Source organism: Chanodichthys erythropterus, chromosome 3 (genome assembly GCF_024489055.1).
Source record: "Chanodichthys erythropterus isolate Z2021 chromosome 3, ASM2448905v1, whole genome shotgun sequence".
NCBI classification, from domain to species: domain Eukaryota; kingdom Metazoa; phylum Chordata; class Actinopteri; order Cypriniformes; family Xenocyprididae; genus Chanodichthys; species Chanodichthys erythropterus.
This window is the reverse complement of record NC_090223.1, coordinates 47,088,542-47,106,576: the sequence shown is the minus strand read 5'-3', so window position 1 is coordinate 47,106,576 and position 18,035 is coordinate 47,088,542. Positions and strand designations below refer to the sequence as shown.

Sequence of the window (18,035 nt, the reverse complement as noted above, 5' to 3'; positions counted from 1 at the left end):
ACCATGTAGTTACTGTAAAACTGAAATACAGTTATAGTAGCCTACTGTAAATCTTAATTACAGTAACTTACTGGCAACAGTATTTTTGTACTTCGTTCCTGAATTCGTTCCTGAAGTAATTCCCACACAACCCAACTAAACAATTACTCATACAACAGTTTCCAAAAGAAAAAATACGAACAAACATAAAATAGCATTCATATTCAGTTTACTAAAATGAAAATATTAAATACAATTAGGAAAAAAGGTTAAAATCATTTTTGTTACGTACAGTTTTATTTATCATATGTTGCATATTTATTTTTTATTGTATTTTTATTTATTTATTTAATGTTTTTGCTGTTTGCAATGCTGCTATTTCTCATACTGTATTATTTTAGTGAGTTATATTACAACTAGTTATGGGTCAGCGAACTTCATAATAGGCCCTAATTATTAACTATAATAATAGTTTATTGAGCCCACACATAAAAAATATACAATAATATTCATAGATAAGTGAAATCTCAATTATATTTTGACCACAGAATAATTCACCGAGTATTTATATAAATATTTATATATTTTAATAGATATATCAAGAGATATCACAGATATTTTACGTTACTAAAATATATTATTGTCAGTGTGAGATAACAAAAAAGCTTGTGTTGTCCCGACTAGACGAAAACAGAATTCTCATGGTCAGCTCAGCTTGTGATTGGACGAGCAATACATTTCTCGTGACAAGCTCGACCAATCACGTGGCGATATGCTACAGCCCTCGCGGGTCGCCTCGCAACAACGATTTCCTTGTGTTGTGTTTTCGCGAAGACACTGCTACTATTATCTCGAGGAAAGAAACACCAAATGATACTATTTTCCGCTGGTCTTTTTTCTCTTGCCTGTCAGAATTTACGTTTGTGTGTTGATGTACCTGTTCACATCTTGTTTTGTTGGGTAAGTTAGCCGTTCGTGACAGGCGAAACTAACTATTAGCTAGGCTCTGGCTTGCTAGTCAGTTAGCCAAGTGTCAAGACTGGTCCGGCTGACAGAACTGAGCATCACATAATACGACTATACGAAACCCATCTGCTCCGTCTCAGAAGAAAGGAAATGTCGCTCAAACACGTGTCATGTTAATTTAAACACTTGTGTCGGTTCGGAGCGGGTTCTGTTATTACGCGGCTAGCTGCTTAGCTGACTTTAACAGCCGTGGTACTGCTGTCTTACGCCGTAACAACTGCTTATTTGTTTTGATCGGGCTGTGTTGGAGAAATGGGTTCAATTCTCAGTCGAAGAATCGCTGGAGTTGAGGACATCGACATCCAGGCTAATTCAGCGTACAGATATCCTCCAAAATCAGGTAAGGACGATACAAGGTGGCGTTTATCTATCTTGAGCTCAGATAAGCGGCCCTTCTTAAATAGTCGTCTAATAATTCATTACTGTCAACAAGCCATTTAAATTATGTTGTCAAAAATCTGTATGACATTCGACAGATCAGTACTGGCCAAAATGACAAAGTATGCCTTCGTTGTTATGTTTAAATGTTTAGCTGGAGGTGTCAGATTAGCTAATTACTATTTTCCTTTCCTAAGGAAACTATTTTGCCAGCCACTTTTTCATGGGAGGAGAGAAGTTTGACACCCCTCATCCAGAGGGTTACCTTTTCGGGGAGAACATGGATCTCAACTTTCTTGGTAACCGCCCAGTGCAGGTACAGGAAAAGCAAACCATCAGAGCATCTGCTGAATATTGAATGTCTTATAATTGTGTTTTGCAGTGCTTCTGATGTTTGTTATGTTCTTTTTTGTAACTGGCTTTAGATACAATCATATTAATGGAATATTAATTACTTCTTATTTCTTTGGTACCTACCACAGTTTCCCTATGTTACTCCAGCACCCCATGAGCCAGTCAAGACTTTGAGAAGTCTTGTCAACATCAGAAAAGACTCATTGCGATTAGTCAGGTACTGATTCGGGAATGTGAAAGATTATATCATTGATAAACTGAGAACAAATGATCTCAGTTTGGTGTTGCATGTAGTCACTTTTATACTGTTATTGATTTATGTGCTTGATTGTAAATTTGTGTGATTATAGGTATAAAGATGATGCTGATACTCCTACTGATGAAGGCATAAAACCGAGGGCCTTATATGGAGTGGAGTTCACCTTTGACTCGGATGCGCGAGTGGCCATCACCATCTACTGCCAGGCTTTTGAGGAGTTCTCCAATGGGATGGCAATGTAAGGACTTTAGCTGAACAGTTGTTTAAAGGCTTAGTTCACCCAAAAAATGAAAAATCTGTCATTAATTGCTCACCTTCATGTCGTTTCACACCCGTAAGACCTTCATTCATCTTCAGAACACAAATTAAGATATTTTTGATGAAATCCGATGGCTCAGTGAGGCCTGCATAGCCAGTAATGACATTTACTCTCTCAAGATCCATAAAGGTACTAAAAACATATTTAAAAACATATATAAAAAAACTGAGCCATTGGATTTTATCAAAAATATCTTGATTTGTGTTTCGAAGATGAACGAAGGTCTTACGGGTGTACAACGATATGAGGGTCAGTAATTAATGACATTATTTTCATTTTTGGGTGAACTAACCCTTTAAAGTTGCGATAAAATGGAAGTAGTGACAGATATTTTCTTGCTTATTGTGACCTTGACGTACATCTGAGTGATACAGATTATTGATAATGGAAAAAAAGTACCCATTATCCATGTTAAAGGATTAGTTCACTTTCAAGTGAAAATTACCTCAAGCTTTACTCACCCTCAAGCCATCCTAGGTGTATATGACTTTCTTCTTTCTGATGAACACAATCAGAGTTATATTAATAAATATTCTGATGCATCCGAGCTTTACAATGTTAGTGAGTAATATCAACGAGTATGAGCTGAAAAAAGTGCTTCCATCCACATTCATCTATCATAAATTTACATAAACCTACTCCACACGGACGTCAGGACACTTTTTCCGTAAGTTGTATAGGGAAGGCATAGGGCATAGCGTAAGCTATGTTGAACTGCTAGAGATTTAAACTTTCTTAAGTTGTACCGTAATACGGAAGGCGGTCTGGCGGAAGCTAGATATTTTACTTCATAACTTGTTAAATGGATATTTTTTTAAACAAATGCATCACTTCGCTTCAGAAAGCCTTTATTAACCCCCTGGAGCCATGTGAATGTTTATGATGGATGGATGTGGATGGAGACACTTTCTTCAGTTCATACTCGCTGATCCCACTCACTGCCATTATAAAGCTCAGATGCGTCAGGATATTTATTAATATTTCTCAGATTGTGTTCATCAGAAAGAAGAAAGTCATATACAACTAGGATGGCTTGAGGTTGAGTAAAGCTTGGGCTAATTTTCATTTGAAAGTGAACTAATCCTGTAAACCGTTTATTCACAACCATTCATTGATATAGTTTCACAAAAAATGCCATTAGTTTATCAGTTTTCTTGAAATTATACAATTTTACATTTCAGATTATTTGTAAGTGTGTGTTAAAGGGATAGTTCACCTAAAATAAAAATTCTGTCATCATTTACTCATCCTAATGTCACTGCAAAACCTATCCACCTTATTTCTGACTGGCCTACTGCGTTTCGAATTATTGCACTTCCGGTTTGGGGAACTTACATATAAAAAGACTGGAACAAATCATTTCAAATCATAAGGTGCCCTACAAATAAAGCTTATCTGTCAGTTTGACTGAATGAGCTGTCAATTTTTCTTTCATGTTTTATTTTCAGACATTGTGAAAATTACGTAACGCTTGGTATTTTAACGTAACATGTTATAACAAGAATATCTATGGCAAGAGCTCTTTTCAGTCGCTGCTTTCTATCCTCGTGATTATTTTTTTTTGTCCCTTTGCATACTGCTGTAATAGTATGAAAAAGGACAACATATACTGCACATTTGTGGTCTGTTCTCCTGATATCATTTATGATATAACCCATTAGTAATTCACTGGAATGCATGAAGAATCTCTTGTTTTTCTCCTCAAAGCCTTTCCAGGTTTGTTTTCACAGGTTAATACAATTTATTATCTGTAAAAATGACGGAAATTACTTTGAAATGGTATCACGCAGTTCATGAACATTTTTATTAAGGCAACGTATATTACAGTGTACAGATATGTCACTATAGTTGTATTTAACCCGTCCGTTATTGCTGTGGAAAGAATCATGCTTTTTCATGGCCTGTTGAAAGCACCTTGTTGATGCTTTTACACTTTTAAATGTACGTTTAATGTTTGTTGGATGAAGAGTGAGGAAAATGTCATCTCATTGTACCCAGTTTAAAAAAAAATCATATTGTGTTCACAGAGTGAGCCTTTCACTGACTGTTTACAGCTTAACGGAAGTTACACCCATAATTTGTGCAAAGCCTCATGGGGCGTTGGAATAAGGTGGATGAGACTTCTGTTGAAAGTGTATTCACCCAAAACAGTGATAATTCAAAACGTCTATAAAGAGATTGTAAAATAAATTCATATGAATTGAGCAGTTTAATCCAAGTCCTCTGAAGAGACACAATCACAACAGATTTAATTTGGGCTTTTATTTACATATAAATCCATAGACGGAAGCTCAACTGTACATGCTTGACTTTTATGATCTCTTTATGAAGATTTTGAACTGTCAGAGTTTTGGATCAATAGACTGTCAATGGAGGAACAGAAATATTTCAGATTTCATTAAAAATATGAACAAAAGTCTTAACGTTTTGGAACGACATGAGGATGAGTAATTAATGTGTGAACTAAGCCTCTAAATAATGGCTGTTGAATCACTTTTGAGTAATTTACTCAGTGCACTTGTCTTTATTTTTATTTTAAAAGCTTTTTTCAAGTCATTTCAATCAGTCATTGGAGCAAGTTGAGCCACAGAGAAAATGCATTTAAATGTGAAAAGCCTCTATATATGATGTAATTATTATCATCTGAACTCTCTGAAAAGTATGTTGTTGGAATGATATTTGTCCACTAACTAATTTTTTTTTTTCTTAAGGTACAGCCCCAAAACCCCTGCATTGGTCTCTGAAACCGTATATTACAAAAGAGGGGTTAGCCAGCAGTTTACCCTGCCATCCTTCAAGATTGATTTCACTGAATGGAAGGAAGAAGATGTAAGTACCATCAGTCTAGTTTAGTGCTGTTGTCGATCTCCTCTGATAGTCAAATCCATACTGGCTCTTAAGATATTGATTTGACTTCTTTGTATTATTAGTTTACATAAAATAAAGAACAAGATCATGCAAATCCAATAAAATGAAAGTGACTGACTTTGGTGAATGTAAGTAATTTGACCTGTCTTTTCTCTTTTATTTTATTTTTTAGCTTAACTTTGATTTGGACAGAGGTGTTTTTCCCATGGTGATTCAGGCTGTGGTCGATGAAGGAGATGGTATGTTGTCCTGACTTAATTATAGTTGAGTGTAAGGACTAGTTCTGACACCTTGTCATTTCAGAAATGGCCATTAAAATCTCTTGACACACTACACTGTTGATACTTATGGCTGGTTGAGACCAAAAAAAGTTGAACATGGAAGAGATGCGATTTAATTGCTCTACACTTTATCATGTTGTGCCTGTAGAGCTTGGTGTTCCCCAAATGTTCTAAAAAACAACAACAACCAACCAGTGTGTCTGTTTAGTGCTGTGATGAATCTGCTTTTTTAATGGTAATTGTCTATTTCAGATTGTTTGGGACATGCACATGTACTACTGGCAGCGTTTGAAAGAGTGAGTTTACATTGATGTCATATTTTTCATAATTTGTGGTTATCTGTAGTGGTTGTGTATTTCTGACATTTTTTTTAATTTACAGCATGTTGATGGCAGTTTCTCAGTGAAACCATTGAAGCAGAAACAAATAGTGAGTCCTAAAGATTGACATCTTGTCCTGTTTTTAACAAGAAGTACTTGGTAGATGGTAATGTTTAGAATTTTTTTTTTTTCTTAAATATTTGCATTTACACCACAGGTGGATCGTGTTAGTTACTTGTTACAGGAGATTTATGGAATTGAGAACAAGAACAATCAAGAGACAAAGGTGAAAAGATGATTGTTGCTGTTCATTACATTTTCTGTACTGTATATTTATATAGGTCTGTATTTTTATATAGGTATATATTATTATTGTAAAATCTCATTATGATTTTCTCCCCAGCCATCCGATGATGAAAACAGTGACAACAGCAATGAGTGTGTGGTGTGTCTGTCGGATCTGCGGGACACTCTGATTTTACCTTGTAGGCATTTGTGTTTGTGTAACTCCTGCGCTGATACTCTACGCTACCAGGCCAACAACTGCCCGATCTGCCGACTACGTATGTAACTACTGTTAACAGTCCCACACACTGTAAAAATTCATTTGTTGGTTTAAATTAAAGTAGTAACCTAGTTACCTTCAAATTTTGAGGTCATTGAAAGTAGAAATTTAAGTCAACCCTGCCGATTTTCAACCCGCTTTTTTGTATTGCTACAAAATTCCCAGTGCACTGTGAGTGTTGAAGTTTTTCTACCTACATGGAAAAACAGAAGACAACAGACTTTTCTTTCTCTGCTTTCTCCAGTCAGGTAGCACAGATTGAAAAAATGCACCTTTCTACTGTATAGACAGCCTCAAGTTACTTTAAGTTAAACCAACTAATCATTTTCCGTGTATCATTTGAAAAACAGCCCAGAAAGCCTGTGTAATTTTCATATACTTTGAGACATTAAAGTGGCTTTTTGTCTGTCTCCAGCATTTCGAGCTCTTCTTCAGATCCGAGCTGTAAGAAAGAAGCCTGGAGCGCTTTCTCCTGTTTCCTTCAGCCCAGTGCTAGCGCAGAGCATGGACCATGATGAGCACTCCGTATGTCACATATATCTGTGTTGTCTTTTTACAAGACAACAAGGCGTCACTCTCTCATTCTCAATGTTTTGTCCCCCCTCTCAGAGCTCAGACTCCGTTCCCCCTGGCTTTGAGCCCATCTCCCTGCTGGAGGCTTTGAACGGTCTTGGTGCCGTGTCCCCTGGCATTCCTTCTGCGCCTTTGTATGACGAGATCAACTTCTCTGGGAGCCTGAGTGGAGAGAGCCGGCAACTCAGTTCACCTGACCACTCTGGAGACAGTGCCGGACAGAAGAGCAAAATCAGCAAGTCACCAGACAGGTAAACCCGGCCCGCTGCATCTGTGGTTTTTATCAGGCTTTGGTTTTGGATACAATCAATTGGATCTAACAACATGCTAGACTATATCTTAAAATGCTATTTATTTTTCTTTGTGTGGATATGAACACTACCGGTCAAAAGTTTAGGGTTGGTAAGATCCACCAAGGCTGGATTTATTTGATAAAAAATACAGTAATGTTGTGAAATATTAATACAATTTAAAATAATTGTTTTCTATTTGAATATGTTTTAAAAAGTAATTTATTCCTGTGATCAAAACTGAATTTTCAGTATAATTACTCCAGTCTTCAGTGTCACATGATCCTTCAGAAATCATTCTGAAGTGATGATTTGATGCTCATGATGCTCAGAATAAATTATTATTATGTTGAAATCAGTTGTGCTGCTTCATATTTTTTGTGAAAATGTGATAAATTTTTCCCCCCCATGAGAATAGAAAGTTCAAAAGAACAGCAATTATTTGAAATAGAAATCTATTTTTATCAATTTGAATGCGCCCTTGCTGAATAAAAGTATTACCTTTTATTTTTTGCTTTGTATTATTGTCTAATCGGATGTTTTCTATAAAGAGAACATCCCTTCGCTGACAAGTCCTTCTATATGTCCAAACTTCCTGTTTTAGTCAGAAACAGGAAACGCATTAACACAGGAAATAAAACGATCTTGTCAAACTATTTCATGGCATCTGTTACATTGCTTAAAAAAATTAAAATATTGTTTTTGGCTCATCTCATGTGAGACAGTTTAAATTTATGCTGCTCATAAGAGCTCACTGCGTTCTCGTGACAGTATAATAATGGCGGGCTAATGGCCAGTCATGAGTGGAACTTCCTGCTTAATCAGGTCTATGTGTCACAGCAAGAGGTCATGGGCTTCTCTTTTCCATATATCAGAATAATGACTTCACTTACCCTTATCAGTACATCCTGTTGAGACTGATGCGTAAGGAAATATTCTTAGGAAGCATGCATGTGTTGACTCATTCCAGCTTCCTGTTTTAGGGACGGACATTTCAAATTATTAGAGGGAGGGAAAGTGATTTTGATTAAAGGTCATGAGGGCACATGAATTAAAAATAAAAAAAAGATGTGCTCGGATAAATCAATCATTATAATAAGTACTGTAGTATTCCATAAACATGAACTGTCAATTTTGATTTCATGGTGACTTTAAAGGCACAGCTAAATTTCATATTTATTATAATCAGTTTATTTAAAGATTGTTTTAAGTTCACCTAAATTAAAAGTTATAATATTTTTCTAAGCATATGAAAAGTTAAAAACGATGACTTTTAATTATCCTGTAATGTTGAATGGATTTTAAGAAAGAAAAAATCTATTTAATAGAGACATCAGTAGCAGTATCATTATCGGTGATATTGGCATTCTTTTATATTTAATAAACTTGAATAAATAAAATAAACTTTTATTTTTAACTGTAAAATATATATTTTTTAAATAAAAAATAAACTACTTAAAAGATGCTATTAAACAAATATTAAAATATGCTGTCTTTGATTTTTCTACATTAATTAGGAGATTCAATGTGAAAATATATATTACAATATAAAAATGTATTATGATTCTTAATGTTAGGTGCGATTAATCAATTGTCTATATATAGTCTGCTGTGGAGAAAGTGTGCTCTGATGGCACAATGACTACAGTGACACAAAGTCTGATGAGTTTCCACATTTTTTTGAGAACACAGACTGCTACTTTCCACCATATAATCAGATCCTCATCCTGTGGGGCGTTTGACTAATCAAAACTAAATATACCAGTAAGAAAATAAACATTTCCATTCTGAAATCACACCAGCTCCATGTATCCACAGCGCCCCCCAGTGCATTCAGTAATGAATGTAGGTGAGAAATGGGAGAGATGTTTCATTGTTCACTATGCTAAGGTAGAAATATCGAATATTATTTGTACTAGCAGACTAGTTGGTGTGTTCCCTGTGCACATTTCTAGTCTTGACAGTTTGTGTGTTTACAGCACTCTACGCTCTCCATCATCACCCATTCAGGAGGAGGATGAAGAAAAACTGTCTGAGATGTCTGATGCACAAGCTCACATGCTGCTGTCCAGCAGTCCCGCCCCCACTGAGGTCAGCAGCACAAACCATATAACATCTTCCACACGGCCTGCCTGATGGGCATGCGCTTTTCTGATGTTCTGCACTGTCTTTGTATTCTCAGGGTACAGCTGGGGAGGACGCCCCTGATTCACTCTCTCCTGAAGATGGTGAGTAACTCCATTCTTATCACGCTCTGATTGGAAATTGGAAAACATCACAATAATATCTTTAATGCAGATTTTTTTTCTCAGTAAATATTGAAATGTGATTAATTGGAATTAATTTGAGAGATTAGTAACATATATAATTATTTTTTTAATCTATTGACAGCCCAAGTTGAAAGTGATAGGGTCATGTTCAGATGTGCCATGTCATGGAAGTTCGTGTTCAAATTTATATATATATCTATTTATAAATAACAAATCTTGCTGACCCCACATTTTTGAAGGGCTGCGTATATTACAAATAATATGAAAACAGGGGGGCAAGCGTGACGGATGCTGATTAAGAATCCAGTAATTGCTAGTGTTGTGTATCCATTGATATCATAGAAAAATTTTCTTGCAATAGAAGAATCTTTTGTGCAAAATTACAGCTTTTGTTTCTGTTATTTGTGAATCAATACAGAGGATGGACTGAATTTGGAGGAAGAGGCCATGAATGACTGTAGCAGCGAGCACAGCAGCTATACCAAAACTGAAAGTGACCCACCTGGAGACCTGTCCCTCCCCGGTGAGTGCATCTGGACACAAGAGCCCACTCTGCATGCTTTGAGTGTGTGGTTGACAGAAACGCTGTAGCCTTGAGTGTGCGTGCATTCATCGAACAACACTGTTCATTCTTACTCTTTTGCGAGTTGACAGACGCTCTGTTTCTGGCTCTCAGTCATTCGGCTTATCTAATCTGTGTGCCATTTATTCCTCGACTTCCTTCCCCTGCCTTCCTGTCTTCTCTCGTGGTCTTGCTCTGGGCAGCTCTAGGTCCTGATTCCTGCTCTATTGGTATGGAAGAGTAACTGGTATGTAGGCTTCTGTGTTCTTGTCTTGGCTGTTCCTTCATGTTCTTGTTCTCAGTGCCATGCAAACCTATGCGGCACAAAAAGTTTTACTAGTGTAATTGATCATCAGATTGTTGATCATTACAATTTACAACATTGTTTTATTAAACTTTGGCACATATAAAATGTGATTTTGTTAGATATTTGTGTAGAACAGTGGTTCCCAAACCTGGTCTCGCAGTACCACAGCACTGCGCATTTTAGGGGCCGTTTACACAACACCATTTTCAACAAAAAAATGAGTAAAAACTGTGTTTTGAGTGCCTGAAAAAATAAATCTTTGCAAATGGGTTTCAAAATGCGATTTTTTTAAAATGATACCGTTATCATCTCCTTGCTATGGAAGCTTGTTTCCACAACTGAATAAAAAATAAAAAAGGTATTTGTGACTTTTTATCTAACAATTCTGACTTTTTTTCTTGACTTTTACATCTCGCAATTCGGCCTTTTTTTCTCAGAATTGTTTGATATAAAAAACTCGAAATTGCGAGTAAAAAGGTCAGAATTGATATTTCTCACAATTTCGACTTTTTCTCTCACAATTCTGACTTTTTTCTCAGAATTGTGTGATATAAAGTCACTTTTTTTTTTTTTTTTTATTCCATGGCTGAAACAAGCTTCCATACCTTGCAAACTATAAAAAACCCCGCAAATTTGTGAAAGCATTTGCGTTATGCGCATCCATATTATGTATTCAGTTTATAGTCACTTTGTTTACAAAGTGACATCGCCAACTACTGGCCTGGCATGAATAATAGTGTTTTTAATCGTTTTCATTGATCCGTGTGAATGGGGATCGTTTTGACAACATTGTCGTCTGTACACGAAAAACGCAAAGGAAAAACGCTTCCGCTTTTTAGTACATTTTGTTGTCGTGTAACCATACCCTTAGATGTCTCCAAAATCAAACACACCCAATTCAAACCAACAGCTCATTAGTAAAGACTCCAAGACCTCAGACTGTCAGAAAAGACATCCAAAATGTGCAGTGTTGGTGTTCAGTACTCCAGGACCAGGGTTTTGGAACCACTGGTGTAGACTAGTACTTGTTTTTTTTTAACTGCAGTGTCCATCTTTGTGTAGGATTGTCTGGCTCAACTGAAAGTCTGAACACTCAGAGTACCTGCTGCTCCAGCCAGCCTCTCCTCGGTCCCTCAAGCCATTTTCACATGGACGATGAAGAACTGGATATTTAACCATGCAGGCCCATCTCCTCTGAAAACTATGTACTTCCCGACATTAACTTTCCTTTAATGTCCCCACATTGCAGTTTGATGCACTCCCTTTTCAGTATCCAACTTTTACTATATGAGTGACTCTAGTTTCAGTCCTTTTGTTTTTGAACATAACTGGCTGAGGCTGATGAGATTTGTTCTGTTTGTCTGTCATATTGCTTGATTTTAGGGCTCTATTTCATCGAGTTGCCTACTTAATTCACCCAAAAACGGTCACCCTCACATTATTCAAACCATTATTTTCTTTCTTCCATGAATTAGAATGTCAAAGCTTCTTTTATCAATATTTTGAAAGTGGATGGTGTTTTGATAAGCTCCATAAAGCACTGTAAAATAAAATATCATTAGTCTGTACTACATAACAAGTTTGATTTGTATGACTTATATGCTATATATTATTCTTCTGAAGCCATACAGTATGATTTGTGTGATAAACTCTAAACTCCATCTAATAATAAAAAATAAAAAAAAAGCATTTATGGACTACTTTTATGAAACTTTTGAAGCTTCGCCATCCATCTTTTCATGGTAAAAGAAACAATATGTGGTTATAATGACATGAGGGTGAATAAATGGTGATCATTTTCCTTGGTAGAAGAATGTTTCAGGTGCATCTGTGGTTCCACTTTCCATTGCACAAAAGGCATAGTTTAAGAGTGTAGTTGAGGAGGTTGAGGGAGCAGAATGCCATCTCAATGCTTGGTTATGTGATGCTTAATATAGACCTTTGATCTGGACTATATTATAACACTTAGTAACATACAGCAGGTTTATAGACAAAGCACATTTAAATAAAAACTCATTTCAGGATATCTCTAAGACTAAACAAAAGTATTGACTCAATTGTATTAAACTCATTAGTAAATAATACAGAAATATAACTGCATTTGAAATGTTTTTAGTAAGTGCTTAAATGTCCTGAACTTATTTTTTGTGCGCTGACTGAAGACAGTCAGAAAACACCTCGGAATATATACATTAATGATTTCAGATGTAATATTTATAGTGATCAAATAATGTTGAAAATGGTGGACTTGTCAGTTTAATGACAAAAATATTGTGTGGTTTAACAGTGCTTTAAATGTGCTTGCTTGTTCAGCTATTTATGCTCTTTAAAACTTTAAGGACTAAAAAAAGCCATGATGGACTCTATTTTACCTCTTTCTTTGCTTTATAAATATTGTTGAAGTATGAAGTACTTCAACATGAGAAGGCATTCCTTTCATGTGTCGGTTCAGATGTTATTTAATCACTTTAGCTTTGTAAATATGTGGCAGGTTGGTTGTATTTCTTCACAGCAGGACAGCAGTATTTCTAAGAAAGGAAAGAACAGCTCAATGAACAAGTCACAAGAAGCATGCAGTCTCATTGTTCTCCTCAAACATGCAGATATGCCATGTCTTGTTGCATTATGCACAGAGGTTTATGTGCCTTTAAAAAAACAAAGCAAGTGTTGCTATAGCTTTTGCTCATAGCTGTGCTGTTCATCTTGAAAGCTGTAACCTTTAGCCTTGATTTACATTTATGCATTACATGTGTGGCTACTTATTTGTAATGTCCATTTTGAAGAGCAGATCATTTTAAATTGATATTAAGGAGGTAACGTATTGCTTATACTGAACATGAATACAAATAAACTTTGTAATGCTATGATACATGATTTTTGTTAAGTATCAGTATTTATCAGTATCAATATTTTATCTGTCAATACTAATTAAGCTGCTCTGTTCATGTATTTTGTGTTGAGTTAATTGCTTAAAGCTCTGCATGATAATATTTATGTATGGAATATGCATATTATTTTATTTCCTCAGATAATGTGCTATTTCAATTAAATATTCCACTGTGCCTTCTTGTTCCTCACTTGTGGGAAGTGAATTTAAAGCATACTTTAAAAAAAATAATAATTCTGAAAGTAATACTTTAAGACTTCATATTTCATACATCATTGTGTACTGTATTATGGAACAACTGTTGTATTTAAATTGAATGAGTTCTGTATCCTAAATGTGCCTTTTGACTTATTTTAGCACCACGTGCTAAGTATGTCTCACTTCTACTGTTGCATGAAATACTTAAGTGCAGCCTGGCAGTTGCACTGCAAATACGTACTTCAGGGCAAATCATTTAGAAAAATATTTTACTACGTTGGAAATGTTTTCTATAATACTCTACTGCTGTGGTGTAGCCTACTGCCACTAAAATACACTTAAGTAAAATTATATTTTGTTCTTATAGGCCTAAAAAAATGTTATCTAAAATCCTCTATATATTTTTTAAAAAGTCGGCCTATATGTTTTCCTTTGAATACCTTCGTTGGTTTAAACGGAAATTTCTGCATTCCCAATAGAGGCGAGTGATTTTAAAAATCTAGCTTTGCGGTTTTTGGTTTTTCTGATTGTAAAAAGCCGTATAAATTTGTTAATCTTTCAGAGGCAGTCCCTAGTGGTGAACAACAAAACTAGGGCAGTTCACACAGAATGCATTTTTCTTGCGAGACACTGACAGGTCAGTGGAACAAAAACGGTCTAGAGATGCGTTTTTAAAAGTTTAACGCTTTTTTAGCGCTGCATTTGTAGAATGCCGTGTCATGCGTGAGATGCTGCAAAAGACGAGAGATGTGAGCACAATGGTTAAAGACTGTCTAACGTGTATTAATGTTAAAAACAATGAAAAAGTTTTGTAGTGGAATGGAAACACGTTCAGTGTGAACGGCCCCTTACACCGGAAGCACCAAAAGCAAATGCAGAAATTAGACAAGACAATTAACCACATCAGAACATTTACTCAATACTCGTATGAAAGGGATAAAATTCCTGTAAATAGCGACAGCATCTCCTGCCATAAACACTTCAGCTGGTAGTCCCATGCTTTGACATAAATGCTCTGGAAAGCAGGTAAGTCAATTTATTTTGTCGTATTTCTCATGTCCAAAGCTCAATGAGATGGATTTTGTCGAAGGCAACAAGCTCTCAAGTCACGGCAGAGGCCTAGCTAAGACTTGCAAAGCAGATGGGGCAGGGAAAGGTTGGGTCCCTGTCATTGGGAACTTGGGCAGCCAATTCTTTCTTTTGTTTATGCTTCGCTTGGGCAGTTTTCACTCATATTCTCTAGAAGCCTTAAATGTGATGGTTCTAGACTTGGATCTATCAGCTGCCAATATCTTCCAGTTTTGGGGGTTAATATCAGCTTGCATCAACTGTTGCTTCAGGTGGTCCTTATAACGCTTTCGGCAGCCTCCCGAAAACATGTCCTGCCCAGCGAAGCTGATACAATGGCAGTATGGTCTCAATGCTTGGCAAACCTGTTTCTTCCTGAACTTCTATGTTTGTCCTGAAGTCCTTCCACTGAGTTCCCATAATGGAATGGAGATACCATTGATGAAAGCTCTCAAGCAGACGGATGTTCTTTCTGTACAGGACCCATGACTCAGAACCCTACAGCAGAGTGCTGAGGACAAATGCCTTGTAAACTTGGATCTAAGGCAACAGGCACAATGAGCGGTTCTGCCACACGTTTTTGGAGGCGGCTGCAAGAGCTACGGACTTTGGCGGTGGTCCACATCCTTGGATTTTGTTGCATTGTTTGAAATAACGCTTCCCAAAAAGGTGAATTGGTCCACTACATTCAGAGGATGGCCACTGATGTTGATCTTGGGTGGATTATAGTTGTCTTTGGTAAACTTTTGGTACATAACTTCAGTTTTCTTCAAGCTTATAATCTTTAGCTCCAACTTGCTTCAACTGCTTGAACCAGCCTGTGGTCTGTGTAGCAGTCGGGACTAGGCACGGCTCTAGTGTGGAGCACACCGTGAGCATCTTTTTGATGGACCAGGATGTAGTCCAAGAGCAGCCAATGTTTGGAGGGTGGATGTTTCCAAGTCATCTTGAATCTGGCCTTCTGCTAAAATAGGGTGTTGGTGATAGTCAAACCATGCTCCATGCGAACCTCCAGCATCATGCACCCATTGTCATTACAATTAGCAACTCCATGGTGACCCAACACCCCTGGTGATCTCTACCCACACGTGCATTAAAAGTACCCATAAGGAGCTTATCTGCATTGTCTGCATTGAGAAAAGGGACTTCAAATCTTTGTAGAAAGTTTCCTTGGTGATGATGTCAGACTGAAGGGTAGGAGCATATGCGCTAATGATGGTCATGAACTGATTGCCAAGAAGGGGGAGGCATAGGAGGATGAGCTGGTCAGAATGTTCAACTGGAAGACTTGTGAGCTTCTTAATCATGAACCAACACCAGAAAGTCTGCGGTCTTCTTTGGCTTTTCCAGATCAATAGAGGGTATACCCTGCTCTGTCCGTACTCTGTGAGCGAACCTTCCTCTGGAAAGGGGTCTTCACTGAGTGCAGCTATGTCAGTGTCCAGATTGGCTAGTTCTCTTGCAACCAACGCTGAGCGTCTCTGGGGTCAGATACTTCCTTCAGAGTTGAGCATTGTGCAGACATTCCAGCATGCCACCTTGAAGCTTCTTGTTGTCTTTATAAACTTTTTCCATATTATTATTTTGCTGTTTTCTCGCTGGTGTGAGATTCCCGTTTGCCATGGCTAGCCAACCAGGTAAGGGACGAGGCAAGCTGGGTTTGAGACCCCTTTTCTAGGCCTGACTCCATGTGGAGCAAGCAGCGCTATCCCTGAAAAAGGGGTTGCTTGGTCGCTCAGGATGCTGCCAAATGCTGCTGTTGCCTCAGATCAGAAAGCAAGCAACCCATTTGACTGAGCTGCCTACATACAGGGTTAAGACTGCGACTTCCAGTTGCCTCTTCTCCGCCGCTGTAGTTTTTCTTGCCTGCACTGTATCAGTTTAAATTAAAGATCAGGGCACACAAACCAATCTCAGTCTTTAGAGGTGTTTAGGAGGAGAAGGTAATGCCAACATAAAACCTACAGCCTAATAGTCTCCATGGCCATCAGCCACAGCCACTGTGGAATGACCAGCTGGCCTAAAGGAAGTTATTTAGTCATAAAATAAACTGCTCATATGGTCATTGTCTGAGCATGTTAACAGCTCACTAAAAAAAAAAAAACTGTCACAAGTCATATAATAGACACAATCAGCAGTGCTGCAAGTGCTGCTAATCTTTATTAGTCTTTTTGTTTGTTGTTTGAGTCAGCTTGTTTCGGCTTCATCTGCTCATATGGCCCAGATTGACTCATTTGACTCCTAATAGCTTAACCTACATTTCACAGGTCAGCAAGTGATTTATTTGCTTGCTAAGATAATCTCAACTTCTGTAAAACACGATTGATCTAAATGGGCAAATCTTAATATATGTCAAGTGATATACTTTCACACAATATTAAAAGAGAAATAAGGTGCCTAATTTTTTTTTATATTATTCTCTAAAGGATTTTTCTCTGATATGATATTCAATAACACTATTGTCTTTACAGCAGAATTATTATTGCAGTGAATCATTATTTTCCTGTTTATCCCTGTTAAGATGCTTTAAAACAAATCTGTATTGTATAAAGTGCTATATAAATAAAGGTGATTGACTGACTCACTATTTCTATATAAGACTATACATTACTTATATGTTAAAGGTGCCGTAGAACGTGTTTTCAAAAGATGTAATATAAGTCTAAAGTGTCCCCTGAATGTGTCTGTGAAGGTTCAGCTCAAAATACCCCATAGATTTTTTTTTATTCATTTTTTTAACTGCCTATTTTGGGGCATTATTAAATATGCGCCGATTCAGGCTGCGGCCCCTTTAAATTCTCGTGCTCCCCGCCCCTGGAGCTCCCGCTTACCTTAAACAGCATAAACAAAGTTCACACAGCTAATATAACCCTCAAAATGGATCTTTACAAAGTGTCTAATCACGTAAGTATAGTATTTATTTGGATGTTTACATTTGATTCTGAATGAGTTTGATGGTATGCTCCGTGGCTAAAGCTAACATTACACACTGTTGGAGAGATTTATAAAGATTGAAGTTGTGTTTATGAATTATACAGACTGCAAGTGTTTAATAATAAAAATAACGACAGTCTTGTCTCCGTGAATACAGTAAGAAACGATGGTAACTTTAACCACATTTAACAGTACATTAGCAACATGCTAACGAAACATTTAGAAAGACAATTTACAAATATCACTAAAAATATCATGATATCATGGATTATGTCAGTTATTATTGCTCCATCTGCCATTTTTCGCTATTGTTCTTGCTTGCTTACCTAGTCTGTTGATTCAGCTGTGCACAGATCCAGACGTTACTGGCTGCCCTTGTCCAGACGTTAATACTGCCTGCCCTTGTCTAATGCCTTGAACATGGGCTGGCATATGCAAATATTGGGGTCATACATATTAATGATCCCGACTGTTACGTAAAGGGGATCGCACACTGGACGCATAGCTCGGCGCCGCGCAGCCTGTCCGCGGCGCCCAGCAACTCAGGAAGTTGTTTAAAATCCTGCCGCGCCACAGAGTGCCATGTACATTGTTTTA

General features: G+C 37.1%; 1 protein-coding gene across 4 annotated transcripts; it reads left to right on the top strand.

Moving 5' to 3' along the window:
• The first annotated feature begins 758 nt into the window (after positions 1–758).
• mgrn1b (mahogunin, ring finger 1b) lies at positions 759–16,972 on the top strand. Of its 4 annotated transcripts, XM_067382554.1 has the most exons (17): positions 759–1,345; positions 1,581–1,699; positions 1,866–1,954; positions 2,088–2,234; positions 5,027–5,144; positions 5,356–5,422; positions 5,717–5,760; positions 5,846–5,893; positions 6,002–6,070; positions 6,188–6,347; positions 6,765–6,874; positions 6,959–7,173; positions 9,192–9,303; positions 9,395–9,440; positions 9,901–10,005; positions 10,248–10,291; positions 11,414–16,972. In XM_067382554.1, the coding sequence occupies exons 1-16, from the start codon at positions 1,258–1,260 to the stop codon at positions 10,286–10,288; spliced, it is 1,578 nt and encodes a 525-aa protein (XP_067238655.1). In that variant the 5' UTR covers positions 759–1,257; the 3' UTR covers positions 10,289–10,291; positions 11,414–16,972. The 4 variants fall into 4 exon arrangements, with proteins under 4 accessions (XP_067238655.1, XP_067238654.1, XP_067238653.1 ...); XM_067382553.1 differs by lacking the exon at positions 10,248–10,291; XM_067382552.1 differs by having other exon boundaries at positions 6,765–7,173.
• The last annotated feature ends 1,063 nt before the right edge of the window (positions 16,973–18,035 follow it).

Excerpts from the sequence above, each read along its gene's own strand:
- mgrn1b (XM_067382551.1), top strand. The coding sequence starts at position 1,258 with ATGGGTTCAATTCTCAGTCGAAGAATCGCTGGAGTTGAGGACATCGAC. Across the intron at positions 1,700-1,865 it reads TTGGTAACCGCCCAGTGCAG|TTTCCCTATGTTACTCCAGC; the intron begins GTACAGGAAAAG and ends TACCTACCACAG. Across the intron at positions 2,235-5,026 it reads TTCTCCAATGGGATGGCAAT|GTACAGCCCCAAAACCCCTG; the intron begins GTAAGGACTTTA and ends TTTTTTCTTAAG.